Genomic DNA, 27,224 nt, shown 5'->3' with positions numbered 1-27,224 from the left:
CGTGGTGGCGGGTGCCTGTAGTCCCAGCTACTTGGGAGGCTGAGGCAGGAGAATGGCGGAACCTGGGAGGCAGAGCTTGCAGTGAGCCGAGATCGCGCCACTGCACTCCAACCTGGGCAACAGAGTGAGACTCCGTCTCAAAAAAAAAAAAAAAAAAAATCACTACCGTAGGGAATGCTATAACCCAGGGCAGCATTTTATAAACATGGACTTGAGGCTATGACTATCTGGAAAGTTATTTCATGTCCCTGAGCCTCAACTTCCTCATCTGTAAAACGATAACGTAACTGCCCAATGGGTTCACTTTGCCTGCTGCCTAGACAGAGCGGATTTATTAAGACAGGGGAGGCCGGGTGCGGTGGCTCACGCCTGTAATCCCAGCACTTTGGGAGGCCAAGGCGGGTGGATCACCTGAGGACAGGAGTTCGAGACCAGCCTGCCCAACATAGTGAAACCCCATCTCTACTAAAAATACAAAAATTAGCCAGGCATGGTAGCAGGCACCTGTAATCCCAGCTACTCAGGAGGCTGAGGCAGGTGAATCGCTTGAACCTGGGAGGCGGAGGTTGCAGTGAGCCAAGATCGCGCCATTGCACTCCAGCTTGGGGGATAAGAGTGAGACTTCATCTCAAAAAAAAAAAGAAAAAAAGGAAAAAAAAAAAAAAAAAAAAAAAACGGGAATTGCAGTGGAGAAAGAGTAATTCATGCAGAGCTGGCTGTGCAGGAGACCGGAGTTTTACTGTGACTGAAATTAGTCTCTCGGAGCATTCAGGGATCAGGGTTTTGTTTTGTTTTTGTTTTTGTTTTTTTGAGACGGAGTCTCGCTCTGTCACCCAGGCTGGAGTGCAGTGGCGCTATCTCGGCTCACTGCAAGCTCCGCCTCCCGGGTTTACGCCATTCTCCTGCCTCAGCCTCCCGAGTAGCTGGGACTACAGGCGCCCTCCACCTCGCCCGGCTAGTTTTTCGTATTTTTTAGTAGAGACGGGGTTTCACTGTGTTAGCCAGGATGGTCTTGATCTCCTGACCTCGTGATCCGCCCATCTCGGCCTCCCAAAGTGCTGGGATTACAGGCTTGAACCACCGCGCCTGGCCAATCAGGGTTTTTAAAGATGAGTTGGCGGGTAGGGCTTGGGAAGTGGGGTGTGATGATTGGTCAGGTTGGAGATGGAATCAGGGGATCGAAGTGAGTTTTTCTGCTGTCTTCTGCTCCTAAGTGGGATGGCAGAGCTGGCTGAGCCAGATTACCCGTCTGGGTGGTGTCAGCTGATCCATCCATCAAGTGCAGGGTCTGAAAAATTTCCCAAGCCCTGATCTTAGGTTTTACAATAGTGATGTTACTTCCAGGAGTAATTTGGGGCTGTTCAGACTCCTGGAGACAGAGGCTGCATGGCCCCTAAACTGTAATATTTTTTTTTTTAGACAGAGACTGGTGGGACCTCAACCCCAGTCGGTATCCAGGCTCTTGACACCATCTGGAGAAGGAATTCAAGAGTGAGTCAGAAAATGATGAAAATACAAAGATTTATTGTAAAGCGAAAAATATACAAGAAAGGGGAGTGCAGGCTGACTCAAGACAGAGTCCAATGGGACTTGGGACTTGGGGTTTCTACCTTTTGGGTTTCTTTTTTTTTTTTTTTGAGACGGAATCTCGCACTGTCACCCAGGCTGGAGTGCAGTGGCGCGATTTTGGCTCACTGCAACCTCCGCCTCCTGGGTTAAAACGATTCTCCTGGCTCAGCCTCCCGAGTAGCTGGGATTACAGGCATGCACCACCACGCCTGGATAATTTTTGTATTTTTAGTACAGACGAGATTTCACCATGTTGGCCAGACTGGTCTCGAACTCCTGACTTCAGGTGATCTGCCCGCCTCAGCCTCCCAAAGTGCTGGGATTACAGGTGTGAGCCACCGTGCCCAGCTCTTTTAGGTTTCTTTAACCAAGGAGTGGAATATTCATGAAGATTCTTGGGAAGAGGTGGAGGTTTCTCAGAACTGTGGTGCTACCCATTTTTACACCAAATATGGGTTTTTCCAGAACTATCATGGCCCTGGTGTGTGTGGGATTTATTTATTACTTATTTATTATTATTAATTTTTGAGAGAGAGTCTCACTCTATCACCCAGGCTGGAGTGCAGTGGCGCAATCTCGGCTCATTTCAACCTCCACCTCCCAGGTGCAGGGGATTCTCCCAGCCTCACAAGTAGCTGGGATTACAGGCTCCCACCACCATGCCTGGCTAATTTTTGTATTTTTAGTAGAGACGAGGTTTCACCATGTTGGCCAGGCTGTTCTCAAACTCCTGACCTCAGGTCATCTGCCTGCCTCAGCCTCCCAAAGTGCTGGGATTACAGGCATGAGCCACCATGCCCAATTGGTGTGGGATTTAGTATGTTAATGAGCATATAATGAGGTCCTTGGTGAAACCTACATCAAATCCAGCACCATGTTGGGTCCAGTTGGTCTTTTTTTTTTTTTTTTTTTTTTTTTTTTTTTTTTTGAGACGGAGTCTCGCTGTGTCACCCAGGCTGGAGTGCAGTGGCCCGATCTCGGCTCACTGCAAGCTCCGCCTCCCGGGTTTACGCCATTCTCCTGCCTCAGCCTCCGAGTAGCTGGGACTACAGGCGCCCGCCACCACGCCCGGCTAGTTTTTTGTATTTTTAGTAGAGACGGGGTTTCACCATGTTAGCCAGGATGGTCTCGATCTCCTGACTTCGTGATCCACCCGCCTCGGCCTCCCAAAGTACTGGGATTACAGGCTTGAGCCACCGCGCCCGGCCTTCCAGTTGGTCTTAGCCAGCTTGGTCCACACCCTGGTTTTTCAGGGTCTTATCGGTCCCTTACTTCTGCAACAGAAGTTTCCTTTTGCAAGTCATGTGAAACTGCTACTTGGAATTTTCTATTCTTTTGTGACCAACCTGTATTATTCCTGTCTCACTGAGACCCTAAGAAATTGGGAATTCCAACTACACATCCAAAACAGTTTGACTAAAACTGTTGAAAAAATAAAAAAATAATGGCATAAAGTATTGCTTGACTAAATTCCAGCCAGGTGCACTGGCATACAGAAAGGCCACTCTAGGTCGGGTTTGGTGGCTCATGCCTGTAATCCCAGCATTTTGGGAGGTTGAAGTGGGAAGATCACTTGAGGTCAGGTGTTTGAGACCAGCCTGGCCAAAATGGTGAAACTCTGTCTCTACCAAAAATGCAAAAATTAGCCGGACCTGGTGACGGAAGCCTGTAATCCCAGCTACTCTGGAAGCTGAAGCACAAAAATTGCTTGAACCCAGGAGGTGGAGGTTGTACTTAGCCAAGATCATGCCACTGCAGTCTAACCTGGGTGACAGAGTAAGACTGTCTCAAAAAAAAAAAAACAAAAACAAAAAACAAACAAAAACAAAGAAAGCCCATTCTATATTTTTTATTTTTTATTTTTTTGAGACAGGGTCTCGCTCTGTCACTCAGGCTAGAGTGCCATCGCGCGATCTCTGCTCACTACGACCTTCATCCCCCAGGCTCAAGCAGTCTTCTCACCTCAGCCTCCTAAGTAGCTGGGACCACAGGCGCACACCACCATGCCCGGCTAGTTTTTTTGTATTTTTGGTAGATACGGAGATTCATCATGTTGCTCAGGCTGCTGTCGAACTCCTGAGCTCAAGTGATCTGCCTGCCTCAGCCTCCCAAAGTGCTGGGATTACAGGCCTGAGCCGCCACGTCCAGCCAGAAAACCCACTGTAAATAAAGAGAGGTAGGCTTTTAAAAGTGTCAATCTGTTCACAGTAAAGTAAGGCAAGTAAGGGAAGCAAAATCAATGTCTTTCTAGAGGTGGAATGATGGGTAGGGAAGGGAGGACTTTAGGAAAGAGGTGCCCCAGGTTCTGAGTCACTTCATGGCTTAAATATAAATTGAATATCAATCAACAGATGAATGGATATAAAAAAGGTGGTATCTCTGTTGCAGTAGGTAGTTAGTCAGACCTAAGCAGGGAAGGGGAGGCCCCTCCACCCCATCAGGAGATGGTCAGGCAGTTGTTAAACTGTCTCTCTAAAATAATCATTGGTTGCAGCCGATGCCAGGGAAAAACAGTCTCCCAATAGTTAGAAACGCCAGAAACTGGTGGTCAGCAGCTTCCCAGTAAGATCTCAGGAGCTGGGTGAGTGGGCTTAAGCATGTGCATGAAAAGGGAAAATGGTGGAGTTTAACTGGTACATGACCTTCTTCTAGGAACACTCAACTGATAAGGGAAGAACGCCTCAAGACCCATACGGGTCTGCGGCAACCTGAATCCTTGCCTCCTCAAGAGAATTCAACCAAGGGGCATAAGGCAGAGTGAGAAACTAAGGCAAGTTTCACAGCAGGAGTGAAAGTTTATTAAAAAGTTTTAGAGCAGGAATGCAAGGAAATAAAGTACACTTGGAAGAGGGCCAGTAGGGAACTTGAGAGATTCAAGTGCGTGGTTTGACCTTTGACTTGGGGTTTTATATGTTGGCCGTCTGCATGTACAATGGCCTGCCAGCGCTCGGGAGGGGCTGCATGTGAATGTTTACTGAAGCTGTATGCGTTCTTGAATCTCTCAAGTTCCCTACTGGCCCTCTTCCAAGTGTACTTTATTTCCTTGCATTCCTGCTCTAAAACTTTTTAATAAACTTTCACTCCTGCTGTGAAACTTGCCTTAGTTTCTCACTCTGCCTTATGCCCCTTGGTTGAATTCTCTCTTCTGAGGAGGCAAGGATTCAGGTTGCCGCAGACCCGTATGGATTCACTGCTACCAACATCTCCATACGACGGAATCTAATTTGGCCATAAAATGAAATGAAGTACTGATAGAAGCTACAACGTAGATGAACCTTGAGAACATTGTGCTAAGTGAAAGAAGCTAGTTACAACATATATTGCTTGCTTCTGTTAATATGAAATGTCTGGAATAGGCAAAACCATAGAGGCAGAAAGTAGATTGATGATTGCTGGGGGTTGAGGAGATAAGGAAATTGGGAATGTGTCTTAGTCCGTTTTCTGTTGCGTGTATACCACAGACTGGGTAGGGTAATTTATAAAGAAAAAAAGTATATTTAGCTCATGGTTCTGGAAACTGAGAAGTCCAAGAGCATGGAACAAGCATCTGGTGAGGACCTTTTTGACATATCATAACACAGCAGAGGACAGCACATGGCAAGAGGACAAAAGCAAGAGAGCCAGAGGCTGCTTGCTTTTATAACAAAACCACTCCCACAATGGCAACATTAATCCATTCTTGAGGGTAGAGGGACTGAGTTTCCAACACATGAATTTTGGAGGACACATTCAAACCATAGCAAGGTGATAGCTAAAGGGTGTGGGGTGTCTTTTTGGAGTGATGAAAATCTAAAATTGATGGTAGTAATGGTTGTACAAGCTTGTGACTATACTAAAAGCCATTGAATTGTACACTTTGAGATAATTCTATGGTATGAATTATATCTCAATAAAGCTGTTATCAGTGGGGGTGTGATGGCTCATGCCTGTAATCCCAGCACTTTGGGAGGCCAAGGTGGGTTGATCACCTGAGGTCAGGAGTTCAAGGCCAGCCTGGCCAATATAGTGAAACCCTGTCTCTAATTAAAAAAATACAAAAATTAGCCGGGTATGGTGTTGGGCACCTGTAATCCCAGCTACTCGAGAGGCTGAGGCAGGATAATCACTTGAACCTGGGAAGCAGAGGTTGCAGTAAGCCAAGATCGAGCCACTGCACTCCAGCCTGGGCTACGAAGCAAGACTCTGTCTCAAAATAAAAATAAAGCTGCTATCAAAAAAACTTTTATGGAATGTTACAAATCTGAATAATCACAATAGAGGGATTTTTATTCTTATATAAACTTTAAAAATACAAGTTGCCAGGCGCAGTGTCTCATCCCTGTAATCCCAACAGTTTGGGAGGCTGAGGTAGGATTATTGCTTGACCCAGGAGTTTGAGAGCAGCCTGGGCAACATACTGAGACTCCATCTCTACAAATTTAAAAAAATGGCCAGGCATTGTGGTGACGGTCTGTAGTCTCAGCTACTCAGGAGGCTGATGTGGGAAGATCATTTGAGCCCAGGAGTTTGATAAGTGTGCCATGGCACTCCAGCCTAGGCAACAGAGTGAGACCCCATCTCTCTAAAAAAAAAAAAAAAAAAAGGAAAACCCAGTGTTAATGGCTGTATAATATTCTGACGGGGGCATATTAGGCAACCAGTAAAGACTGTAGTCTACAGAAGTTGGTGAGACAGCTCGTCCCTGGGGAAGAAGACTAGGGGTCTGGGGTGGGCAAAAGGGTTTCTTTCTCTCTCTTTTTTTTTTTTTTTCTTTTTCTTTTTGAGACAGAGTTTCACTCTTGTCGCCCAGGCTCGAGTGCAATGGCACGTTCTTGGCTCACTGCAACCTCCGCCTCTCAGGTTCAAGCGACTCTCCTGCCTCACCCTCCCGAGTAGCTGGGATTACAGGCACCCGCCACCATGCCCAGCTAATTTTTTTGTATTTTTAGTAGAGACGGCATTTCACCATGTTGGCCAGGCTGGTTTCAAACTCCTGTACCTCAGGTGATCCTCCCGCCTTGGTCTCCCAAAGTGCTGGGATTACAGGTGTGAGCCACTGCGCCCAGCCAAAAGGCTTTCTTTCAAGGAGAATTTCACTATACATTGCTTGGATTTTGTTTGTTTGTTTGTTTGCTTCACTTACTGCTTTTTGTCTTTCGAGACAGTCTCAGTCTATTGCCTAGGCTGGAGTGTGGTAGTATGATCATGGCTCACTGAAGCCTTGAACTCGTGGGCTCAAGTGAGCCTCCTGATTCAGCTTCCAGAGTAGTCAGGGCTACAAGCATGCGCCACCATGCCTGGCTAATTTTTAAATTTTTTAATAATCTATTTATTTATTGGCTTATGAACAATATAAATGTATTTCTTACAGTTCCGGAGGCTGGGAAGTCCAAGATCAAGGCACTGGCAAACTTGGTGTCTGGTGGGGGTCCACTCTCTGGTTCACAGATGGCTGTCTTTTCGCTGTGTCTTCACATGGTGGAGGAAGTGAACAAGCTCCTTTGGGCATCTTTTATAAAGGCACTAATCCCATTCATGAGGGTTCCACACTCATGACCTTATCCCCTTCCAAAGGCCCCTCTAGCTAATACCATTAACTTGGGGATTTGAATTTCAACATATGAGTTTTGAGAGGACACAAATATTCAGACCATAACACCATACACAAAAAATAATTTGGCCGGGTGCGGTGGCTCATGACTGTAATCCCAGCACTTTGGGAGACCGAGGCAGGTGGATCACCTGAGTTCAAGAGTTTGAGACTAACCTGACCAACATGGTGAAACCCCACCTCTATTAAAAATACAAAATTAGGCCGGGCGTGGTGGCTAACGCCTGTAATCCCAGCACTTTGGGAGGCCGAGGCGAGTGGATCACCTGAGGTCAGGAGTTCGAGACCAGCCTGGCCAACACGGTGAAACCCCATCTCTACTAAAAATACAAAAATTAGCTGTGCATGGTGGCGGGGGCCTGTAATCTCAGCTACTTGGGAGGCTGAGGCAGGAAAATCACTTGAACCTAGGAGGCAGAGGTTGCAGTGAGCCGAGATCGCGCCATTGCACTCCAGCCTGGGTGAGAGAGCAAGACTCCTTCTCAAAAAAAAAAAAAAAAATAGCCGGGGGTGGTGGCACATGCCTGTAATCCCAGCTACTCAGCAGGCTGAGGCAGGAGAATCACTTGAACCCAGGAGGTGGAGGTTGCACTGAGCTGAGATTGTGCTACCATACTCCAGCCTGGGCAACAAGAATGAAACTCCATCTCAAAAAAAAATTTTTTTTTTGTATAGGATTACATACCTAATCATAAAACTTAAGCCATATGGTCGGGCGCAGTGGCTCACGCCTGTAATCCCAGCACTTTGGGAGGCCAAGGTAGGTGGATCACGAGGTGAAGAGATCAAGACCATCCTGGCCAACATGGTGAAACCCCATCTCTGCTAAAAATACAAAGATTAGCTGGGCGTGGTGGCATGTGCCTGTAGTCCCAGCTACTCGGGAAGCTGAGGCAGGAGAATTGCTTGAAACCGGAAGGTGGAGGTTGTAGTGAGCCAAAATCGTGCACTGCACTCCAGCCTGGCGACAGACTAATCTTTCTCAAAAAAACAAAAAAACAAAAAAACTTAAGCCATACAAATTTTAGAAAAACACAGGAGCATATCTCTATGACCTGCAGGTGGGCAAAAGTTTCTTAGACAGGACAGAGAAGTAATCATCTAATAAAAAAATATTTATTTATTTATTTTTTGAGACGGCGTCTTGCTCTTGTTGCCAGGCTGGAATGCAATGGCGTAATCTCGGCTCACTGCAACCTCCACTTCCTGGGTTCAAGCTATTCTCCTGCCTCAGCCTCCTAAGTAACTGGGATTACAGCTGCCCGCTACCATGCCTGGCTAATTTGTGTACTCTTAGTAGAGATGGGGTTTCACCATGTTGGCCAGGCTGGTGTCGAACTCCTGACCCAGGTGATCCGCCCACCTCGGCCTCCCAAAGGGCTGGGATTACAGGCATGAGCCACTGCACCTGGCCTATTGATTTTTTTGAGATGGAGTCTCGCTCTGTCACCCAGGCTGGAGTGCAGTGGCATGATCTTGGCTCACTGCAACCTCTGCCTCCTGGGTTCAAGTAATTCTCCTGCCTCAGCCTCCTGAGTAGCTGGGACTACAGGCACATGCCACTGTGCCCCACTAAGTTTTGTATTTTTAGTAGAGACAGGGTTTTACTATGTTGGTCAGGCTGGTCTTGAACTCCTGACCTCATGATCCACCTGCCTTGGCCTCCCAAAGTGCTGGGATTACAGGCGTGAGCCACCGCGGGAGGCAGAGGTTGCAGTGAGCTGAGATTTCACCACTGCACTCCAGCTTCGGCAACAGAGTGAGACTCCGTTAAAAAAAAAAAAAAAAGTTTTAATGCAGAAGAAAACTGTAAAGAGAAAGAATAATGAGAGACACATTTAGAAAACAGAGAATGGAGATACTTCATTGGCTGGGTGCAGTGACTCAGCCCTATAATCCCAGCACTTTAGGAAGCCAAGGCAAGAGGGTTGCTTGAGCCCAGGAATTTGAGACCAGCCTGGGCAACATAGTGAGACCCCCCCCACCACATCACTACAAAAAATAATTAACTGAGGTAGTAATGTGTGCCTGTAGTCCCATCTCTACTAAACAAACAAACAAACAAAAAATACAAAAATTAGCTGTGTGTGGTGGCACGTGCCTGTAGTCCCAGCTACTCCAGAGGCTGAGGCAGGAGAATTGCTTGAACCCGGGAGGTGGAGGTTGCAGTGAACCGAGATTGCGCCACTGCACTCCAGGCTGGGAGACAGAGTGAGACTCTGTCTCCAAAAAAATAAAAATAAAATAATAAAATAGGCCGGGCGCGGTGGCTCAAGCCTGTAATCCCAGTACTTTGGGAGGCCGAGGCGGGTGGATCACGAAGTCAGGAGATCGAGACCATCCTGGCTAACATGGTGAAACCCCGTCTCTACTAAAAATACAAAAAACTAGCCGGGCGTGGTGGCGGGCGCCTGTAGTCCCAGCTACTCGGAGGCTGAGGCAGGAGAATGGCGTAAACCCGGGAGGCGGAGCTTGCAGTGAGCCGAGATCGCGCCACTGCACTCCAGCCTGGGTGACACAGCAAGACTCCGTCTCAAAAAAAAAAAAAAAAAAAAAAAAAAAATAAAAATAAAATAATAAAATAAATAAAAAATACAAATATAAAAAAGTTATCCATGTGTGGTGGCTGTGCCTATAGTCCCAGCTTCTCTGGGGCTGAAGTGGGAAGATCATTTGGGCCCAGGAGGCAGGTGCAGTGAGCTCTGTTCATACCACTGCACTCCAGCTTGGGTGACAGGGGAAAACCCATCTAAAAGAAAAAAAAAAAAGCTACATGTAGCACCCTGGACAGAGAAGTGTTTGAGCCCCATGGTCCAGATAGGACTGTGGGATCAGTGGCATATCAAATGACAGGCTCCAAAACCATGCCTTAGGTCTATAAAGATTTTTGTTGACTCTCTTCATACAAGTCAATCCAGTTTATCCTAATTATTTTTATTTTCTCAGAGACAGGTCTTGCTCTGTTGCTCAGGCTGGAGTACAGTGGCATGATCATAGTTCACTACAGCCTCCACCTCCTGGGTTCAAGCAATCCTCCCACCTCAGCCTCCTGAGTAGCTAGGACTATAGGCGTGCCACTATGCCTGGCTAATTTTAAAAAATCTGTAGAGACAAGGTTTCACTATGTTGCTCAGGGTGATCTTGAACTCCTGGGCTCAAGTGATCCTCCAGACTCAGCCTCCCAAAGTGCGGAGATTATGGGTGTGAGCTACAGCATCTGGCCCTGGCTAATTAAAAAAAAAAATTATTTTTTGTAGACATGGGGGTCTTGCTGTGTTGCCCCATGGTAGTCTCAAGCTCTTGGCCTCAAGAAGTCTTCCAGCCTAAGCCTCAAAACGCAACCTAGTTTATCTTTACAACATCCCATGCGATAAATATTAGGTCTATTTTGCTGACAGGGAAACTTAGGCTTTAAAAGGACCCTACATTGCTGGGGACCCCATGCAAAACTCCCAACTCACTGAACATTGTTCTAGGCAGGGTACTTTCTACTGTCCAGAGTGGCCTGAAATGCAAGCGGACATCAGGGCAGCTCCTTACACAGCTTCTGACTCAGGGCTGGCCTGAGCCCCTGCAGTCAAAACAAAGAGGGTGGTGCTTTCCAGGCCAGCTCTGCTCAGGTGACGGCTGGTGTCTGATCATCCAGTGACACACACAACATTCAGATGCATGTCCCCTTAGCCCTGGCAGCCTTTGCACATGTGACAAGTTTGCAACTTTGTGGGGCTGAAGTTGCAGTCAGACAGTCAGTCGTAGCTTACCACCAGCCAGTTGTGTGACTCGGAGGTAACCTCCCAGAGCTGTAGGTTTCTCACTTATAAAACCGGATGGCTTGCCAGGTGCGGTGGCTCACGCCTGTAATCCCAGCACTTTGGGAGGCTGAGGCAGGCCGATCACTTGAGGTCAGGAGTTCAAGACCAATGTGGCCAACATGGTGAAACCCCATCTCTACTAAAAATACAAAAATTAGGCAGGTGTGGTGGCGTAAGCCTGTAATCCCAGCTACTTGGGAGGCGGAGGCAGGAGAATAGCTTGAACCCGGGAGGCGGAAGTTGCAGTGAGCTGGAATCATGCCACTGCACTCCAGCCTGGGGGACAGAACAAGACTCCATCTCAAAAATAAATAAATAAATAAAACTGGATGGTATATGGCACTGCACCTTAGATCCAAGGATTGCAGGGAGGGTCCAGTGAGATTAGAACTATGAGTGGACTTGGCCGATATGTCAGGAAGGCTGGCCCGTGCAATCCACCAAGAGGCCATGGAGAATTCCAGGCCCTCTGCTGAAAACTGGCCAGTTATTGGTTTTTTTTAAAAATTAAAAATATTTATTTATTTATTTATTTATTTATTTATTTAGAGCAGGGTCTCTCTGTGTTGTCCAGGCTGGAGTGCAGTGGCACAATCTCAGCTCACTACAACCTCCGCCTCCTGGGTTCCAGCAACCCTCCTGCCTCAGCCTTTCAAGAAGCTGGGATTACGAGCTGGGATTATGTGTGCCACCACGCCCAGCTAATTTTTCATTTTTAGTAGAGATGGAGGTTCACTGTGTTGGCTAGGCTGCTCTCGAACTCCTGACCTCAAGGGATCCGCCCACCTTGGCCTTCCTGAGTGCTGGGATTACAGGAATGAGCCACCTTGCCTGGCCCAGTTACTGATTTTGTTTATAGCTTGTTTATTGCAGGTGAGGATGTAAGGTGTTTGCCAGAAAAGCTGAGGAACTACAATATCAAAACCAATTAACTCCTTTGTTTACTCAACAAATGTATATTAGAATGGCAACTAGCTGGCAGGTACTGAGGATATAGGAAACAGGTCTGGTAAGTATAGGATCTGCCCCAAGGTCAAACATGAAAAGCAAGAACCAAACTGGGTGCAGTGGCTCATGCCTGTAATTCCAGCACTCTGGGAGGATCGACTTAACCCTAGGAGGTGGAGGCTGCAATGAGGTATGACTGCACCACTGCACTTCAGCCTGGGTGATATAGGGAGACTCTGTCTCAAAAAAAAAAAAATCCTGTCAAGAATCTGATGAACAGTTATTTTATTTTTATTTATTTATTTTTGAGAGTAAGTCTCGCTCTTCTCCCCTAGGCTGGAGTGCAGTGGCGCGATCTCGGCTCACTGCAACCGCCGCCTCCTGGGTTCAAGCGATTCTCCTGCCTCAGCCTCCTGAGTAGCTGGGATTACAGGCGCTTGCCACCACACCCGGCTAATTTTTGTATTTTTAGTAGAGACGGGGTTTCACCATGTAGGCCAGTCTGATCTCGAACTCCTTACCTCAGGTGATCCGCCTGTCTTGGCCTCCCAAAGTGCTGGGATTACAGGCGTGAGCCACCGTGCCCAGCCAATGAACAGTTATTTTAAAATATTTGAGCAAAGAATAAAAAAGGGCTGGGCGCAGTGGCTCACACCTGTAAACCCAACACTTTGGCAGGCCAAGGCGGGTGGATCACTTGAGGTCAGGAGCTCGAGACCAGCCTGGGTAACATAGCGAAACGCTGTCTTTACTAAAAATATAAAAATCAGCTGGGCGTGGTGGTGCACACCTGTAGTCCCAGCTACTCAGGAGGCTGAGGTGGGAGGATCACTTGAGCCTGGTAGTTTGAGGCTGCAGCGAGGTATGGTTGTGCCACTGCACTCCAACCTGGGCAACTGGAGTGAGACCCTGTGTCAAAAAAAAAAAAAAAAAAAAAAAAAGGCCGGGCCCGGTGGCTCAAGCCTGTAATCCCAGCACTTTGGGAGGCCGAGACGGGCGGATCACGAGGTCAGGAGATCGAATGATTTTATTTTATTATTTTAATTTTAATATTTATTTTGAGACAAGTCTCGCTCAGTCACCCAGGCTGGAGTGCAATGGCGGGATCTCGGCTCACTGCAACCTCTGCCTGTCGAGTTCAAGAGATTCTCATGCCTCAGCCTACCCAGTAGCTGGGATTGCAGGCGCCAGCCATCATGCCCAGCTAATTTTTGTATTTTTAGTAGAGACCGGGTTTCACCATCTTGGCTAGGCTGGTCTCGAACTCCTGACCTCGTGATCCGCCCACCTGGGCCTCCCAAAGTGCTGGGATTACAGGCGTGAGCCACCATGCTCGGCCATGTTATTATTATTTTAAACAGTAAGTTTCTCCTAGGGCTGTTTTATGGATGGCTCTTCCTGAGGATATCAAAGCCGCATTTTCCCCAGGACAGAATGGGATGAGGGCATGGCAGGGAAGAGAAGAGCTTAGCCTGGGAATCTGACTGGGTAGGGGATGGGAGAACGAAAAGGGGAAAAGCAAAAACAAAACTCTTGAGAAACAGGTCCTGGGGACTCCTTGGCGCTCGCTCTCACTGTGTGGTCCCAGCCAGTTCACTGGAGAACCGGAGTCTCGTGGCTGCTTTGGCTGAAGGTCAGGGGATCATCTTTCTCCGGCTCCCTTTTGCAAAGGGTAGGGAAAGGAAGCGATGGCGGCCTTGGCGCCCGCCCCGCGCCCAGGGACACAGACGGGAATCCCTCGAGACCCTCAGCGGGGACTGCCGGGGTGGGGGGTCCTGCATTCTGCAGCTTGGCAACCGCCTCCTCCGTGTTCTGCAGCTCGGGGCAGCGGCGGGGGGTGCGTCCTGCGGCAGCTGCAGGGCTCCGTCCCGCCCGCTGTCCCCGCGACTCCGTACTACTGTCCCGGGCGGAGTGGACTCGGGGAGGGCCCAGCCTCCGTGCTCCGCCCCTGGCCCGGCAGGACCCGGCTCGGCGCGCCCTCGGCAGAAAGCCCTCCTCCCCGGCCAAGGTAGAGGAAGTTGGGCTCCCGCCTGGCTGGGAGGCGGGAGGGAGCCCGCTCCTGTTGTTTTCCGCCGGCGGGAGTGGGCAGGCAGGCGCAGGGGGCGGGGTGCGCCCTCCCTCCGCGGCCAGGGCGCTCGGGAGCCGGGACCCGAGCCTGCAGCCGAGCGCCGCTCCCAGCCCCGGACACCCGGCTCAGCCAAGCATCCTTCCTGGGGGCCGAGAAAGTGGGGCCACTCTGCCGTTCCGAGGACCTGAGAGGAGCCCTTGGTCCCCCGGGCCCCGGTGCCCTGGGGCGCACACGTCCAGCCCAGCCTGAGCCTGCATTTCCTGAGCCGGGATCTGGGGCGAGATGGCCGCAGGCGGCGGTGCGCCCGAGCCCCGCGTCCTCGTCTGCCTCGGGGCGCTCCTGGCCGGCTGGGTCGCCTTAGGTAAGGGGCCGCGATCTGGAGGGAAAAGTTGAGTTTTCCCAGTCAGCGGTGGGGAGGGGACAGCGAGGGACCAAATTCCCTCCGACTCCGCTTGGATCCGTGGTGGCCGCAGCCTAGAAGCCGCCCCAGGAGGGTCTTGGTTTCCTGCTTGCAGCTCGGCGGTCTTTGCAGGAAGGAATTTTCCCGGGCGCCCGGTGCGGGGCGAGATACCCCTGGCCTCCTGGGGTGGGCAGCCGGTGAGGCTGCAGAGGACCCGAGCCGAGGTGCAGGGGAAAATAAAGAGGCACGTGTGCCGGGAAAGTGATTTTTTTTTTAAGCGTCGGATGTAAATTCGCTTTCTGGTTTTGTTAATACCTGATACGCTGGTGCTCAAACTCGAGACTCCCACTTTATTTTTCTCCTCCCTCTGCCCAAGGTTGAACTCGCTTTACACCTGTAACCGGTGGACTTCCCTACACACCTTTGCAAGTCTTCCTGTGCTGACCAGCGCCTTCAAAGCGGGGTCTTCCGCCTTTACTTTTGGAAAAGCTTTTTATTTTGAAATACTTTGCAGACTTACAAAAGACTTCCCCTCACACTTGACATGATTGACAAAAGGTCTGAAATGCTTCATCTATGGTCTGCTTTGCTACGAAAAAAGAATTGGGGGGTGCTTACAAAAATATGTAGAATGTAAAAAGATTGAAATATATATATATAATATATATATGAATATATATATATGAATTTAATTCACCAGCATGCCTACTGTGCGTGCCTACTGTGCGCTGGGAGTGTGACAAGCTGGGAGGTAGCTGGGGTGCAGGGATAGGAGGTGGAGCCAGGAGGTGGTGAAGTTTGCCAGGATGCAGGCAGAGCCCTACTTTTTGTGTTCCCGGGTATGCTCTACCCAGCTGGTCTCCTCTTGCACGTTTCTGGAGATGAGTTGTAAATTATGCTGGAGCTTCCTAGCAGCAAGTACCAAAAGTTCCTAATTGTTAGGCTCCTACAATTTTATTTTGCTTTTTTTTTTTAAACCAACCGTTTAAAAACAATAACATCTCTAGGTTTCCAGTTTATCTGGAAAAATCTGAAGGTCTGGCAACACGGGGCCTGCTTTCCCAGTTGGAACTGGGCAGTGGTCATCCTTTTATCTAGGGCACGTGAGCCCAAATTTGTTCCACCTCTCCCTGTTGTAATATTTGCCCCCCTACCTTCAGTCATGGGTGTTACCTGCTGGCCCTCCAGGCATTTGGCTGAGTAATCACTGTGCTGGGGTGTGTGTGGCAGGGGAGAAGGACAGTTTCTGGACGTGAAAGGTGGTCGTCAAGTATTCCCATCTCCCCAGCTGTTGGCACTGTTTCCTGCAAGATGAACACCAGGAACCTGGGAAGACAGAAGAACCCTGGGATGAAGTCATCCTGCTGGAATGACCCAGCATTCAGGCTGACTGCCGCCCGCCCCATGGGGAACCTATCTCCACTGCTATGGCCAGCTATTTTTTTCGAGCCAGGCTCTTGCTCTGTTGCCCAGGCTGGAGTGCAGTGGTGCAATCACTGCACTGATCCTCCCACCTCAGCCTAGAAGTAGCTGGGACTACAGGCATGTGCCACCACGCCTAGCTAATTTCTAAATTTTTTTTGTAGAGATAGGGTCTCTACAATTGCTTGAGCCCAGGCTGGTCTTAAGCTCCTGGACTCAGGCGATCCTCCTGTCTCAGCCTCCCAAAGTGTTAGGATTACGGATGTGAGCCACTGTGTTGGGACTTTGCCCAGCTATTTTGATGCTCAGACCTGCTTCACCTTTGTGTATGGTGCCAGGGGGCTTCCTGAGCTTGGTGTATTTTTGTTGTGTGTTTGTTTTTTAAGTTGGGAGTTGTTTGCGGGGGGGAAATTGTCTTTCTCCTGACATTCAACGCCAGACAACTTATATGCATCCACTAGCTACCTTGGATTGTAAATCCTAGGTTATTCTTGGGAAAAGTTGCTTAAAAAAAAAAAATAAATGTTTGGGTATAACTCTTACTCTGTAAATAATAATACATGGGCAGCATCAGGGAGTTTATATTACTCCCTCTTCTGTTCCCTATTATGCATTTAAGGTTGGGGGCAAGAAGGACCCTCTGGACACCATATAAATGATCTCTAAAATTGTTACTATATTTTATCATTGCATCCTGTCTGGAGACCAGAGTAAAGTGACCTGAGTGACAATCCCACATCTCCCAGTGATTTGCTTGGGACTTTAAGTGAATAATTTAATATTCCTAAATCCCAATTTTCTCAATAGTAAAGTGAGGAGGTATAGGATTGCCAGGCAAGAACTACCCCTTCCATGTCTATGTCAGACATCACTAATCGATGACTGTGTTCTTTTCCACTGAGCCAGGACTCAAACTCATGGTCAACCCAGCCCATAGGGCAGTCACAGATCTGGACTAGATGATCTCCAAAGGCACCTTCAGATACAGTGGTTTAAAAAAGAATGGAGTAAGCCAAGCCAGGAGAAGCCTTCAAATGGTTTCTTTTGTGATCATGTCATTCTATGCGTTGGAGGAGAAGACAATGTTAGCTGAAGTTCCAATACTAAAGTTTCACCAGGGCTTTTTTCCAAGCCACTGTTCCTGTATTTCCTTGCCAAGGAGTTAGGCAAGGGGCAGGTCTGCAGGTCGCATGTTGCATCTGTAACTCTAAAGTTCATCTTCCTTTCTATCGTGGGGGTTGCCACTGGAGAATTTGGGTTCTCAGTCCTAATAATTTAAAAAGAATTCTTGGCCGGGCGCGGTGGCCCCCGCCTGTAATCCCAGCACTTCAGGAGGCCGAGGCGGGCAGATTACCTGAGGTCAGGAGTTCAAGACCAGCCTGGCCAACATGGTGAAACCCATCTCTACAAAAATTCAAAAAATTAGCGGGACATGATGGCGGGTGCCTGTAATCCCAGCTACTCAGGAGACTGAGGCGGGAGAATTGCTTGAACCCGGAAGGCAGAGGTTGTAGTAAGCTGAGATTGAGCCATTGCACTCCAGCCTGAGCAACAGAGTGAGACTTCATCTCAAAAAATAAATGAAGACATAAAAAGAATTCTTACCTGCTCTTTTTTTTTTTTTTTTTCCGAGACAGAGTGTTTTTCTGTTACCCAGGCTGGAATGCAGTGGGGTGATCTTGGCTCACTGCAACCTCCACCTCCCCGGTACAAGTGATTCTCCTGCCTCAGCCTCCTGAGTAGGTGGGATTACAGGCATGTGCCACCACGCCTGGCTAATTTTTTGTATTTTTAGTAGAAACTGGGTTTCGCCATGTTAGCCAGGCTGGTCTCGAGCTCCTGACCTCAGGTGATCTGCCGCCTCGGCCTCCCAAAGTGCTGGGATTATAGGCAGGAGCCACCACACTCGGCCATTCCGCTAATATTTGTGTTTTTAAGTATCGACGAGGTTTCACCATGTTGGCCAGGCCGGTCTCGAACTCTTGACCTCAAATGATCCACCTGCCTCGGCCTCCCAAAGCGCTGGGATTACAGGTGTGAGCCATCGCCCCCGGCCCTCACCTGCTTTTTAAAGTGATTGTTCAGAAGCATTTCTTGCTGTTTTGGAATCTCTATCATTAGATGACATTCTCCACCTTTCAGCAAGTGGCTTAGTTTTTAAAATTTGTTTTTTTTTTCTCCATCCTGACTTGGCTCAAAAGTCTTTTGGGAAGGGTGTAGCCAAAATGGTGAGAGAATCAGAACTTCTTGGGGTCCAGGCTGGCTTCAGATCTCTCAAAGGGAGCCCTTCTAACCAGACAAGAGGCCAAATACAGATAATGATTACTCTTTCACTTAAAAGGGAAGGATTGCCAGGGGCAGGTGGCAGTTTATTTTTTCTATAACAGCTGTATTCAGATACAATTTACATGCCACAAAATTCACCCTTACGACTCGGGGGATTTTAGTGTATTCCAAGGTTACATGGCCATCACCACTAATTCATCATTTTTATCACCCCAACAGGTTCTGCCCGTCTTCCTATTCCTGCAGCCTCTTTGTATTTGGGTCTTGATTGTGGAGGGGGCTGGACAATTGTGAAACTTCTCAGCAAAATGGGTTGCATTTGCTTCTTGTTACCTAGTGACAGTCTAATGCCCGTTAGCACCTGTCAGTCTTTTTTATGAGACAGGGTCGGCTGGATGCAGTGGCTCACGCCTGTAATCCCAGCACTTTGGGAGCCCGAAGTGGGTCCGAGTGGAATGCTTGAGTTCAGGAGTTCAAGACCAGCCTGGGCAACATAGTGAGACCCCCCCCCCACCCCCCGCCCCATCTCTAAAAAAGAAAAAAAAAATTATTTACATTAAACAAACAAAAAAAGAGACAGGGTATCTCTCTGTTGCCCAGGCTGGAGTGCAGTGTCACGATCGTGGCTCACTGCAGCTTCAGTCTCCTGGATTCAAGTGATCCTCCCACCTCAGCCTCCCAAAGCCCTGAGCTTATAGGCCTGAGCCACCACACCCGGACACCTGTCACTCTTGAGTGGTCGTCAGAATCACCTGGAGGGCTTGTTAAACCACAGATGCTGGACCAGGTGTAGTGGATCACTCCTGTAATCCCAGCACTTTGGGAGGCTGAGGTGGGAGGATTGCTTGAAGTCAGGAGTTCAGGACTGTCCAGGACAACAGAGTGAGACCCATGCCCCCCATCTCTTAAAAAAAAAAAAAAAGTTAAATAATTGCTGATTTGTTCAAAATAAACAAATAAATAAAACAAAAAGGGCTGCTGCTCTCCCACAGTTTCTGATTTCGGTGTTTTGGGGTGAGGTTTGATAATTTGTGTTTCTAACACTCTGCGGCCGCTGATCTGGGCTTTTGAACGTGTTCCGTTTGCCTGGGAACCCATCCTCACCTTTCCTTGGCTGATTCTACTTGTCCATCAGATCTCAGTTTGGCTTCCTGGGGGAAGTGTTTTGACATTTGCCCTAGTTGGACTTAGGAGCCCTTTCTCTGAGGCCTTATCTTGGTGTTTATCACACTGCATTGTAATTGCCAGTTTATTGTCTCTTTTCTTCACTAGACTGTGAACTCTTGGAGGTTTCTGTGTGTTGTGTCCACCATGGGGTTCCCAGTGCCTTGCCCAGTGTGGGCACACAGTCCCTACTGCCAGCCCATTCTTGCGTGCAGCTTCTGAGAGAACTTGAACTCTAGGGCCATTTGAGATGGGGGGAGAGGGAGAGGCAGAGAGAGCAGCAGGACAGTGGAAGCAAAGCCAAAGCCCTCTTCTTTCTACCCCTTCTGGGTTTCTAGGCAAATAAAGCCACTTGGGTTCTCTATGAATTATTGATCGCCACAGTAATGCTGTGTAAGAAACAACCCCAAAATGACAGTAGTGCTTATTACCCACAGGCCTGGGTGGTTGGTTAGGTGGCTCTGCTGATCTGCCTAGGGATCGATGACTAGCTGAAGGCTGATCTAGAATGGGCCAAGCTGGAGCCATTGAGACAACTTGGGTCTGTACCATGTAGTTTATTTATTTATTTATTTATTTATTTATTTATTTATTTATTTATTTGAGACAGAGTTTCGCTCTTGTCGCCCAGGCTGGAGTGCAGTGGCATAATACCAGCTCACTGCAACCTCTGCCTCCTGGGTTCAAGTGATTCCCCTGCCTCAGCCTTCCGAGTAGCCGGATTACAGGTACCTGCCACCACACCCAGCTAAGTTTTTGTATTTTTAGTAGAGACAAGGTTTCACCATGTTGGCCAGGCTGGTCTCAAACTCCTGAGCTCAGGTGATCTGCCTGCCTCGGCCTCCCAAAGTGCTGGGATTACAGGCATGGAGCCTGGCTTTTTGTTGTTGTTTTTTTCTTGTTTTTGAGACAGTCTTGCCCTGTCAACCAGGCTGCAGTGCAGTGGACAATCTTGGCTCACCGTAATCTCTGCCTCCTGGGTTCAAGTGATTCTCGTGCCTCAGCCTCCTGAGTAGCTGGGACTACAGGTGTGCACCACCATGCCTGGCTAATTTTTGCATTTTTAGCAGAGACGAGGTTTCACCATGTTGACCAGGCTAGTCTCAAACTCCTAGCCTCGAGTGAAACCGTCTCCCTCGGCTTCCGAGTGCTGGAATTACAGGCATGAGCCACTGCTCCCGGCCTCATTGTAGTTTTGATTTGCATTTCTCTAGTGATTATAGACAAGCACTTTAAAGCCTCTGCTTGTGTCACATTCCCCAACATCCCATTGGCCAAAACAGGTCTCATAGCTGAGTCCTCACTAAGAATGGGATGGCCCCCCCCGCCCGGTGATGTGGGGCATGGATGGTGAGGGGCATGGATGATGGGCAGGCTGGCTGGGCAACTGGGGCTTTGTTTGTTACCTACTACAAGTTCATTATTGTCAGTGACTGGCCAAGAGTCTCAACATACCAGAGGTTCTGTATGTGTTTTTTGTTTGTTTTTGTTTTGAGACAGTCTCGCTTTGTCACCCAGCCTGGAGTGCAGTGGCACAATCTCGGCTCACTGCAACTTCCGCCTCCAGGTTGAAACAATTCTCCCACCGTAGCTTCCCGAGTAGCTGGGATTACAAGCATGCACCACCACGCCCGGCTGATTTTTGTATTTTTAGTAGAAACGGGGTTTTGCCATGTTGGCCAGGCTGGTCTGGAACTCCTCACCTCAGGAGATCTGCCTGTCTTGTACTCCCAAAGTACTGGGATTACAGGTGTGAGCCGCTATGCCCAGCTGCTCTGTATGTGTTACTGCATCTTAAGACACATACGGTCAGGTGTGGTGGCTCATGCCTGTAATCCCAGCACTTTGGGAGGCCGAGGCGGGCGGATCAAGCAATTCTCCTGCCTCAGACTCCCAAATAGCTGGGACTACAGGTGCACGCCACCATGCCCAGCTAATTTTTTGTTTTTGTTTTTGTTTTTGAGACAGAGTTTCCCTCTTGTTGCCCAGGTTGGAGTGCAATGGCGCGATCTCAGCTCACCACAACCTCCGCCTCATAGTTTCAAGTGATTTTCCTGCCTCAGCCTCCCTGGCAGCTGGGATTACAGGCATGTGCCACCATGCCCAGCTAATTTTGTATTTTGAGTAGAGGCAGGGTTTCTCCATGTTGGTCAGGCTGGTCTCGAACTCCTGACCTCAGGTGAAACACCCGCCTCAGCCTCCCAAAGTGCTGGGATTACAGGTGTGAGGCACCGTGCCCAGCCACAATTTTTTGTATTTTTAATAGAGATGGGGTTTCACCATGTTGGCCAGGATGGTCTCAATGTTTTGACCTTGTGATCTGCCCGCCTTGGTCTCCCAAAGTGCTGGGGGCATGAGCCTGACCTTTCCTGAGGTCAAGAGTTCCAGACCAGCCTGGCCAATGTGGTGGTGAAACCCTGTCTCTACTAAAAATACAAAAATTAGCCGGGAGTGGTGGCGCGTGCCTATAATCCTAGCTACTTGGGAGGCTGCCCGAGAGGCGGAGGTTTCAGTCAGCCGAGATCGTGCTATTGCACTCCAGCCTGGGCGACAGAGTGGGATTCCGTCTCAAAAAAAAAAAAAAGAACATATACCTGATGAAAAAAAAAAATCCTAATACAGGAGGACTGTCCAAAAAGGGACATTGTTTAGAAATTAAGAAGGGTAGTAACAGCTTGATCTTGCCTTGTACAGGATTGGAGGCTGTTGTCATTGGAGAAGTTCATGAGAATATTACTCTGCACTGTGGCAACATCTCAGGACCGAGGGGCCTGGTGACCTGGTACCGGAACGACTCGGAGCCTGTCTTCCTTCTCTCATCCAACTCTAGCCTCCCACCAGCTGAGCCTCGCTTCTCTCTAGTGGATGCCAGCTCCCTGCACATCAAATCGCTGGGCCTGGGAGATGAGGGGAATTACACCTGCCAGGAGATCCTGAATGTGACTCAGTGGTTCCAAGTGTGGCTGCAGGTGGCCAGTAAGTGGGGCTGGCAGGGACCGGGGCTGGAGAGGTGCTCAGAGCCTTGGAAAGGAGGAGACCATGGTCAGGAATGTGGGTTTTGGGTTCCGATGGCCTGGAATTCTTTCTGGGCCCTGCCACTTGCAAGCTGAGGGACCTCTCACACCTCTATTTCCTCACCTGTAAAATGGGGATAAAAATAATTCCTGTGGCTGGGCGCAGTGGCTCATGCCTATAATCCCAGCACTTTGGGAGGCCAAGGCGGGCGGTCATCACTTGAGGTCAGGAGTTCGAGACCAGCCTGGCCAACATGGTGAAACCCCATCTCTGTTAAAAATACAAAAAATGCCTGCCGGGTGCAGTGGCTCACACCTGTAATCCCAGCACTTTGGGAGGCCGAGGCAGGTGGATCACAGTCAAGACATGGAAACCATCCTGGCCAAGATGGTGAAACCCCGTCTCTATTAAAAATACGAAAAATTAGCTGGGCGTGATGGCATGCACCTGTAGTCCTAGCTACTTGGGAGTCTGAGGCAGGAGAATCACTAGAACCCAGGAGGCCTGGAGGTTGCAGTGAGCCGAGGTTACAGTGAGCTGAGATTGCACCACTGTACTCCAGCCTGGCAACAAAACGAGACTCGTCTCAAAACAAAAGAAAACTGCGGGCACAGTGGCTCACGCCTGTAATCCCAGCACTTTGGGAGGCCGAGATGGGCGGATCACAAGGTCAGGAGATCGAGACCATCCTGGCTAACACAGTGAAATCCCGTCTCTACTAAAAAATGCAAAAAAACTAGCCGAGCGAGTTGGCGGGCGCCTGTAGTCCCAGCTACTCAGGAGGCTGAGGTAGGAGAATGGCGTAAACCCGGGAGGCGGAGCTTGCAGTGAGCTGAGATCCGGCCACTGCACTCCAGCCTGGGCGACAGAGCAAGACTCCGTCTCAAAAAAAAAAAAAAAAAAAAAGAATACAAAAAATTAGCCAGGCGTGGAGTCCGGCGCCTATAATCCCAGCTACTTGGGAGGCTGAGGCAGGAGAATGGAGTGAACGTGGGAGATGGAACTTGCAATGAGCCAAGATTGCACCACTGTACTCCAGCCTGGGCGAAAGAGCGAGACTCCGTCTCAAAAAAAAAAAAAAAAAAAAAATCAGCCGGGCATGGTGGTGCATGCCTGTAATCCCTGCTACTTGAGAGGCTGAGGCAGGAGAATCGCTTGAACCTGGGAGGCAGAAGTTGCAGTGAGCCAAGATCATGCCACCACACTCCAGCTTGGGCAACAGAGCGAGACTCTGTCTCAAAAAAATAAAAATAAAAAAATATAAAAAATTCTTACTTCTTAGAATTGCTGTGAAGAATAAATACCAGTTTATAAAGTGCTTTAGGCCAGGCATGGTGGCTCATGCCTGTAATCCCCGCATTTTGGGAGGCTGAGCCGGCAGATCACCTGAGGCCAGGAGTTTGAGACCAGCCTGGCCAACATGGTAAAACCCCATCTCTACTAAAAATACAAAAATTAGCCAGGCGTGATGGTGGGTGCCTCTAATACCAGCTACTCGGGAGGCTGAGGCAAGGGAATCACTTAAACCCGGGTGGTGGAGGTTGCGGAGATCCGAGATCATGCCACTGCGCTCCAGCCTGGGCGACGGAACTAGACTCTGTCTCAGAAAAAAAGAAAAACAAATAAAGTGCTTTAAAAGGCTCCTGGCATATTAATAAGCTTTTATTTTTAGCTTGTTGTTAATATCATCTTTGCTATTAATATCATTTTATTATGTAACAAAGTTACAGTATATCATAATCAAAGCCAGGTGCAGTGGTGTGGGACTGTAGTCCTGGCCACTCAGGATTGCCTGAGTCCCGGAGCTCCAGGCTGCAATGTACCATAATTGCACCTATGAATAGCTACCGCACTTCAGCCTGGGCAACACAGGGAGACCCTGCCTCTAAAAAAAACATACAGAGTCAAGTCAGACTGCCTGAATCCCAATGCAAAAAGGCTGTCACTGAGTTCTGTGTCACCTTGAGTAAGTAGCTTCATATCTCTGAGCTCCAGTTTTCCTCGTTTCTTAATGGGGAATAATACATTGCCTGCTTTGTCGAGTGTAGTGAGCACTCTTATTTATTTTTATTTTATTTTATTATTATTATTTTTTGAGACGTACTCTCACTCTGTTGCCCAAGCTGGAGTGCAGCTGGATGCAATCTCGGCTCACCACAACCCCCGCCTCCTGGGTTCAAGCAATTCGCCTGCCTCAGCCTCCCAAGTAGCTGGGATTACAGGTGCCCGCCACATCGCCCAGCTAATTTTTGTGTTTTTAGTAGAGATGGGGTTTCACCATGTCGGTCAGGCTGATCTCGAACTCCTGACCTCGTGATGTGCGCACTTCGGCCTCCCGAAATGCTGGAATTACAAGCGTGAGCTACCAAGTCTGGCTATAGCGAGCACTCTTATACTGCGGTGCTAAGTACAGGGCTTGGCACGAGCCACCCTTCCTATTGCACTTTCCCAAAACAGTCTATCATATCTGCTGATATACACGTATGAATTTACAGCAGGCCGGGTGTTGTGGCTCATGCCTGTAATCCCAGCACTTTGGGAGGCTGAGGCGGGAGAATCACTTGAGCCAAGAGTTTGGGACCAGCTTGGTTAACGTAGTGAGACTCCACATTACAAAAAATTATTAAAAAAGGAATTTAGAGTGGGAGATTGTAAACTACAGCCTGCTGTTGTATGGCCTGCAGATTATGAATTTTTTTTTTTTTTTTTTGAGATGGAGTCTCACTCTGTCACCCAGGCTAGAGTGCAGTGGCACGATCTTGGCTCACTATAAGCTCCGCCTCCCAGGTTCATGCCATTCTTCTGCCTCAGCCGCCCGAATAGCTGGGACTGCAGGTGCCTGCCACCACGCCCAGCTGATTTTTTTTTTTTTTGTATTTTTAGTAGAGACGGGGTTTCATTGTGTCAGCCAGGATGGTCTCAATCTCCTGACCTTGTGATCTGCCCGCCTCGGGCTCCCAAAGTGCTGAGATTACAGGCGTGAGCCACCCTGCCCAGCCAATTGTGAATATTTTTTATATTTTTAAATGATTGAAAAAAAAAGGATATTTGTGACATGAAAATCATATGAAGCCAGGTGCAGTGGGTCACGTCTGTAATCCCAGCACTTTGGGAGGCTGGGGCGGATGGATGACTTGAGCCCAGGAGTTTGAGACCAGCCCTGGCAACATAGTGAGACCCCGTTTCTACAAAAAGTGAAAAAATTAGCTGGGTATGATGGTGTGTGCCTGTAGATCCCGCTACTCAGGAGGCTGAGGTGGGAGGATTGCTTGAGCCCATGGAGGTCGAGGCTGCAGTGAGCTGTGATCATGCCACTGCATTCCAGCCTGGGTGACAGAGCAAGACCCTGTCTCAAAAAAAAAGAAAAGAAAAGAAAAAAAAAACATATGAAATTCAAATGTTGGTGTTCGTAAATCAAGTTTTATTGGAATATAGCCACATCATTCATTTACATATTATCACTATCTTTGTTACTAACTATGGCAGAGGTGAGTGGCTGTGACATAGATCCTAGGGCCTTCAAAGCCAAATTTATTTGCTCTCTGGCCCTTAACAGAGAGAGTTTGCTGGTCACTGGATTAGAAGGACATCCATGCTCTAGATTCGGGGCATGTAGTTTAGTAGACATATCCATGGGAGGCCAGGAATGGTGGCTCATGCCCATAATCCTAGCATTTTGAGAGGCTGAGGTGGGATGATTGCTTGAGCCCAGGAGTCTGAGACCAGCCTGGGCAACGTAGTGAGACCCCAGCTCTACAAAAAGTATAGAAAATAGTAATTAGCTGGGCATGGTTTCATGCACCTGTAGTCCCAGCTATTCAGGAGGCTGAGTGGAGAGGATTGCTTGAGCATGGGAGACAGAGGTTGCAGTGTGCCAAGATGGTGCCACTGTACTCCATCCTGGGCTCCAGAGTGAGATCCTGCCTCAAAATAAAAATAATAGGCCAGGTGTGGTGGCTTACTCCTGTAATCCCAGCACTTTGGGAGGCTGAGGCAGGCGGATCACCTGAGGTCAGGAGCTCACGACCAGCCTGGCTAACATGGTGAAACCCCATTTCTACTGAAAATACCAAAAATTAGCCAGGCATGGGGGTGCACACCTGTATTCCCAGCTACTCGGGAGGCTGAGGCAAGAGAATCGCTTGAACCTGGGAGGTGGAGGTTGCAGTGAGCCGAGATTGCACCACTGCACTCCAGCCCAGGCAACAAGAATGAAACTCTGTCTCAAATAATAATAATAATAAAAAAATAGAGAGAAATACCCATGTAATCACTTCACTGTTCTGGATCCAAGATTCCTCATTTGTAAAACAAAGAACCTACTAATTCCTTTATTCAGCATAGATTCATTGAGAGCTTGATGCCAGACACTGGTCTGGGCACTGGGCCACAGGTGTGAGCAGCCCAGTGGGGCGGACAGATGAGAAACAAGTTAATGTGATTTTTCTGAAACATTTTAAATTGGGAGGCCACAGGGCAGATTTGGGAAGTAGTGACTTTTTTTTTTTTTTTTTGGGACAGAGTCTCCCTCTGTCACCCAGGCTGAGGTACGGTGGTGCCACCTTGGCTTACTGCAACCTCTGCCTCCCGGGTTCAAGCGATTCTCACACCTCAGCTACCTGAGTAGCTGGGATTACAGATGTGCACCACCACACCTGGCTATTGTATTTTCTTTCTTTTTTTTTTTTTTTTTTTTTTTTTGAGACGGAGTCTCGCTCTGTCGCCCAGGCTAGAGTGCAGTGGCCGGATCTCACCTCACTGCAAGCTCCGCCTCCCGGGTTCACGCCATTCTCCTGCCTCAGCCTCCCGAGTAGCTGGGACTACAGGCGCCCGCTACCTCGCCCAGCTAGTTTTTTTTGTATTTTTTAGTAGAGACAGGGTTTCACCGTGTTAGCCAGGATGGTCTCGATCTCCTGACCTCGTGATCCGCCCATCTCGGCCTCCCAAAGT

General features: G+C 48.7%; 2 protein-coding genes across 2 annotated transcripts in view; one reads left to right on the top strand and one right to left on the bottom strand.

Moving 5' to 3' along the window:
- The window catches only part of SUDS3 (SDS3 homolog, SIN3A corepressor complex component), a 1,028,644-nt gene that overhangs the window by 308,505 nt on the left and 692,915 nt on the right, over positions 1-27,224 (bottom strand). The gene's annotated exons all lie outside the window — the stretch shown is intronic.
- Positions 14,027-27,224, top strand: part of VSIG10 (V-set and immunoglobulin domain containing 10) — a 47,429-nt gene continuing 34,231 nt past the window's right edge. Inside the window, exons 1-2 of the mRNA XM_050748018.1 lie at positions 14,027-14,348; positions 21,954-22,235. Coding sequence (XP_050603975.1) covers positions 14,270-14,348; positions 21,954-22,235 — 361 coding nt within the window. The 5' untranslated portion in view covers positions 14,027-14,269. The remainder of the gene's footprint in view (positions 14,349-21,953; positions 22,236-27,224) is intronic.

Source organism: Macaca thibetana, chromosome 11 (assembly GCF_024542745.1).
Source record: "Macaca thibetana thibetana isolate TM-01 chromosome 11, ASM2454274v1, whole genome shotgun sequence".
NCBI lineage: Eukaryota > Metazoa > Chordata > Mammalia > Primates > Cercopithecidae > Macaca > Macaca thibetana.
Note: the sequence above shows the minus strand (reverse complement) of the source record. Positions and strands in the feature narration are given on the sequence as shown.